Source organism: Ceratosolen solmsi, unplaced genomic scaffold (assembly GCF_000503995.2).
Source record: "Ceratosolen solmsi marchali unplaced genomic scaffold, CerSol_1.0 scaffold58, whole genome shotgun sequence".
NCBI classification, from domain to species: domain Eukaryota; kingdom Metazoa; phylum Arthropoda; class Insecta; order Hymenoptera; family Agaonidae; genus Ceratosolen; species Ceratosolen solmsi.
In genome coordinates, this window is record NW_011948447.1 from 1143079 (window position 1) to 1149078 (window position 6000).

Sequence of the window (6000 nt, forward strand, 5' to 3'; positions counted from 1 at the left end):
TTTATGTGCTTCATAAATCGAATTTATTAAAAATATATTGCTATAAATTCATTAAATTTTTTATTTCAATTAATTTGAACGTGTTGAACATTTATAACATAAAAATAAGTCATTTTTGGATATACTAAGGATATAGGATTGTATCATTTGTTTAAATTTTTAAATAAAAAAGGGCTTTTCAATAACGGACTTTCTGTAAATTATTTAATTTTTTAATTATTTAATTATTTTTACTTTTAATAATCTCAATAATATTTATCCCTTTACCATTCACCTCATACCCATAGTTTTTATTTTTTATGGAATTTTCATTATGATGCAATGAAAATCTTTAATTATCTAAAAATGATTAAAAATATTCAATTAAATTAATGCTTTTTTGGTGAAATAATTCTTTTATGTTTTTGCCGTTACGTACATAGAAATCATTTTAATGTTTGTTAATTAGCGAATTAATAGATTTTGCTATTCATCTCAGTTTTTTGAGGATAAACCTGATATAAATGAAGAATATATTGTAGATAATCTGTTTTAGATCATCAAAGTTCAAAGTTACGATTTAGTACATATTCTAATGTTTCGTTACAATTGATAATATATCTACATTCGAAAAACTAATGGTTGATCATATGTGCAACTATCGAATATGACAAAAGAGACTTTACAGTTAAAAATAGTTTTAAAGATTCATCAATATATTCGTAGAAAATCAGAATAAAAAGTTATTGATCTTAACGCCTATATAAAAGCTTGTCCCATTTACATTATGTACAGATATAATTTTTTAAAACATATTTTATACGTATGTTAAATACATTTTTTCATTTAGTAATAATCCCGTATTTTCTTTATAAAGGTTTATGTTAAGAATACTTTGTATACTCCAAATAAAATTGGCATATTATATATTTTAAAAAAAATCTAATAATTTCAATCATGCTTAGATAATATTATTTTTAAGTTTATTATTTTTACTTTGTACCATATTTAAAATAAGAAAATTTATTTGTTATAACATTTAAAATAATGATATTTTCGAGAAATTATTTTTTAATGTATATTTTAATAATTAGATCTCATATTTATCCAAAAATTGGATTATATATTTTTTATAAAGTTACCGTAATTGTATAAAATTATATAAAACGTAATTAATGAATTTTTTAATTATGGAAAACTTAAAATATTTATTTTTATTAACCAAATTACATTTATTGACTATCAACTTAGATATATTATAGTATTTAGAAATGCATAGACAATCCACACATCTAATTTCAAGTAGACGTTTACTAATATTATATAAACACCAAACATGTATTTTTTATTTATTAAAACATAGGTTTAAATATAATATATTTACGCACATGGGCCTATATACAAGTGTGTGTTCAGTATTTTATGAAACTATAAATTTTATTTATTAAATGTCATGTTTTATATATACAAGTTATTACGTGTAAATATTAATTAAAACATTAAAGAATACAATTTTAAATTATAAGAATATCTCCCAAATTTCATATTTAAATTATTCCTTATATCAGTGTAGCAATATATGTTAAATTATTTAAACCAATTTGTGTATTAAAAGTATCCTTTGAATTCTGTTAATATCAACTAATGGTATATAGTACTATATACTATAAAGTTTAAATTATATTATATGAAGATTAAATAAAATAAAGTAGTGTAATTAATCAAATATTAATTTATTTTATTTTACAAATAAAATTTTACTTTTTAATAAACGTTTAATATATAATTACTTAAGTGTACATGTTTTACTTTAATATTAATTTCAAAAGAAGAAACTATTAAAAATCATTGAAAATTACATTTTACGAATCTATAATTACATATACGCTTTTAATCTATTCATAAAAATTTATTGAAATCTAGGATTCTTTAGAAATCGCGAAATTCTTAAGGAAATGTAAAAAGTAAATTATAAATTCATGTATGTATAAAAATTTAATATATTGTGTATAAAAGGGTATGTTGTATAAAAGGGGTTAATATATTGTGTATTCACTCATTATTGGCTAACTTGTACTGCGTACACATCGCTGTACATGGTTTTAAACGAAAGTGCCATATCTTGAAAAGTTCAGGTATTAATATTTTATCGCATTCTTGAGATTGTTCGCATTTTTATCTAAGGTTTTCTTTATTACAGAGGATTATCTCCGGGTTTGTGATTCAAGTCACACTTGGGAGATTATTGTTATTGGAAGGACTGTCATCTACACTGGCCGGTTCAGCGTTTTAGGTGCATGTTCGAGGGCGGCGGGCCGCCGCCCCTGTACGCAATGTGAATGCGGGACCCTGGCCTAGCGGAGGGGTTTCGGTCCGCGGGGGCTACCAATTGAGGGTCCACGCGCCCTAACGCAAAGATGGAAGAGCCAGACACCGAGACGTGGACCGCGTGGTTCCTCGACGCGATCCGCAAGATTCGTAGCCAGAAGCAACGACCGAGTGTCGAGCGGATTGCACACGCAATAAGGCTTCAACATGACTTCCATGAGGAAGTTATTGCCGAAAACCTCCAGCATGCTGTTAAACGTGGCGACGTGTTGAAACTTTTCAATAAAGGACAGTCGTCATACAAGGTGACCCTTATTGGTGATTTATGCATCTCGCTTGATTTTCTTGTCACCTTGTTGCAACTCGTTGTGTTTCGAATCATTGAGTTATATTTATATATTTTATAAGTATTTCAAAAAGCTTTATTATTAATGAAATTGGTCCAGCATAGTATAAATGTAATCTTGCAAATTTTTAATTGAATTCCTGCAACGAATAAAAACTAAATTTCAATATTTTATCATACATTTTATAAATTTTATCTCTTGAAGGCACAAGGAGTACGAAAGATATCTATAGTTTGTCGTCTGTCTTTTTCATATTCGTATTTTGCTTGTTTATTACACTATGTAGTAATGAGGCTAACGCACAAAAACTTCATTACGATCGCAAACGTTAACGTACTTTTTGTACAATTTACAAAATGTTTTTTTCTGTAATTTACAAAATCTATTATTAATAAATATAAGAAACAAAATTGTTAACCGTTCCTTTTGCATGTAAATTTTATTAATTGTATTTTTTACGAATACACATTTGACAGAAGATACCGAATTGAATTTGAGATGAATAAATCAATCTATACAGTTTTGCATTTTTCGAATAATGAAGCCAAATACTCATATGAAATAGAATATTTATATTAACGTTGTTAAACATTCTTAAAAGATGACTGTTAGAACAGTACAGGTGTTTTTCAAATGAATACATAAATTAATATTATCTGTCAAAAAGCTGACTTGCGGCAATTCAATTGAAATTAAAAATACTATAATTTTTATCTTGCTACTCAAGCAAATATACTAAAAAGCTTTAAATTTTATTTTATATATCTTTGCGTATATTTACTAAGATACGTTTTAACTTTTTAACGTAAAAAGTATCTTCCAATATAAGAAATATGAAGCAATATTTAGCGAACATACAGTTGGTTAATGAAATTGAGTTTTTAAAAATAAATTTTAATTATAAATAATTGAAAATGTTAAATTTTTATAAGATATTGCTCCAAGATCTTATTGATATTATAATATTTTGGTTTCTGTTTATTATATTTTTTTAATAGAGGAATTATAAACTTTGTTTATTTTTAATTTAAAAATTTACTTTTAATATTTTCAAGTTTAAGAATATTTATATTTTAGTGTGTTTTATTTTATTATTGATTTTGAGTTATGGATAACACGAATAAATTACAAATTGACACAATGAAAAGTTACTAAAAATAGTTAAATGTATCAGTTACTTAAGTAAGAAATTAAATAAATTTACTTATTATCATTGATTCTCATTAACCCGCATATATTTTTATTTCGAAGAAAATGAAACGTTAGGCAATAAGGATTATGTTTCACAAACTAGTGATTGATTTGAGTCTTCTTAGAAAATAAATATGCATATTAGACGAGGAGGTACGAGGAAAACGCGTATGAAAAATAGAACACGACTATCAACAATTACGTTGCTTTGTGTAAATTGTATTGACTTGGGAAAACCAATAACAACGAAATGAAGATTATTAAAAGAGATATAAAAGTAAACGAGTGATGCATTTGGCAATCAATTAAGCGTGCGTGAACACGACATTAAATCTTGGCATATTCTTTTCTTTTGCTTGGATACGCTATAGGATCCGGGTGGTCTTCAATCGAAGCCGTTGAAGGTGAATCGTGCGACCGATCTCAGCAAAATCATCTTTAAGGCAGTACGTGAACTTGGTGAACGTGATGGCTCAAACCTTAAAAACATCGAGAAATATGTGCGTCAAAGCCACACTGTAGAAGAGGAACAAGAAAGCGACCTTCGGACGGCCCTAAGATTATCCGCTAAACGAGCTGTCGATCGAGGCTTGGTGCTGCAGGAGGGAAGGTTATTCAGACAGCCCGATAGGCCTGTTCATCTAGCTAAGAAGTTCAACGCTGAGCACACACACAACGATTTTCAAACACCCAAGGTCAGTTTTATAATTTGCTATTATTCTTTTTTTTTTGCTCTGCCAAAACAGAGTTTCGTATACCTGTATGATTACGGATGCGCGATCATAAATGTCGGTTTATTATTATCAAACTCCATCGATTGCGTTTTGAATTTCAAAAGTGTATGAAAAGAACATTTTTAATTTGAAGGGTTTTTAAATAATAGAAGAACTCGATTATTGCTTAGGATATATTTCGTCAAGTTTTTATTTTTTAATTATGACAATGTAACTTTAATTCAAGTAAACATATTTATTAGAATTATATTGATAAAAAAGAATTATTTGAGTTTTAATTATGTTTCTGTACACGTGAAATATATAATCATAATTTACATAAATATATTTATAGGACTATACAGATAAGTCTTTATTTCAGTTCAATAGATGATTTTTTATAAGTTTTATTTATTATAATATCATAAAATAAAGCGAATTTAGATGTACTAAAAATATTTGAAGGTTGAATTTATAAATGTTTACAAATGATATAGAAAATATTTTATTTGTAAACATTTATAAATTCAACCTTCCAATATTTTTTAATACATCTAAATTCGCTTTATTTTATGGTATTATAGTATGTATATATATATATATATACTTTTATTGTTCAGATTCATAATACATTAAAAATTATATCTCATGAATCTTTCAAACATACACAGTTTATTTTACAATTTGTTTATTTATCGTTATCAATAAAAAAGAAAGAAAGAAGAATAGTGATTCTAATCGATAAAATAATGATGAAGTGCTTGCAGACCTGGGTGAGGTTGAAGGAGAGAACAAGAGATAAATGAAAGAGAAAGGGGGAAATTTATAATCTTGTTGGCTTTTAATGGCATACAAGTTCCTCGTGACCTCGATTCAACTAACGACCTTGAACTCAAACCGTAAATATTTGAATCTTAAGGTCTTATAAGTGTACACTGGTGTTAATGTAGATACAGACGATGTCAGCAGTCCAAAAATCCAAAACGCTATTATAGTTGGAATAGACCGTAAGTATTGGGCATTCGAGTGCTGAAGAGGGGAAATGTTATAATAGGTACATCAATTCTGCATTGTCAACCTCGGTTGAAAGTATACACACTAGTCAAATCAAGCGCCTCTATTTACCGTCTCTTCTACCCTCCCACCCTTCCTCGTACCTTCGCCCCCTTTCTCGTTTACTCTCTCGTCTATCTTCAACCTCATTCTCCCTAGTTCACATTTATTTTGTGCCAACGACTCATTAATTTATAGTGATCAAGGATCTACGACCTAGTGGGATTTTTTTCTTATTTTGTCATAATCTACTACCAGATGGTTTATTCTTTTTTCTTACCATGCTTCATTTCATTTTTATCGCTTCTAGTGCTTGCATTCTTTCTATCTATACATAGATACGAAAAGCAGCGCGAAGCAAATTCTCCATATAATGCATAAAATAGAGA

At 27.6% G+C, this 6000-nt stretch overlaps 1 protein-coding gene across 1 annotated transcript in view; it reads left to right on the top strand.

Moving 5' to 3' along the window:
* Positions 1-6000, top strand: part of enok (histone acetyltransferase enoki mushroom) — a 40821-nt gene that overhangs the window by 11284 nt on the left and 23537 nt on the right. The window contains 2 exon segments of the mRNA XM_011504716.1: positions 2180-2612; positions 4217-4540. Of these exon segments, the coding sequence (XP_011503018.1) occupies positions 2397-2612; positions 4217-4540 (540 nt within the window). The 5' untranslated portion in view covers positions 2180-2396.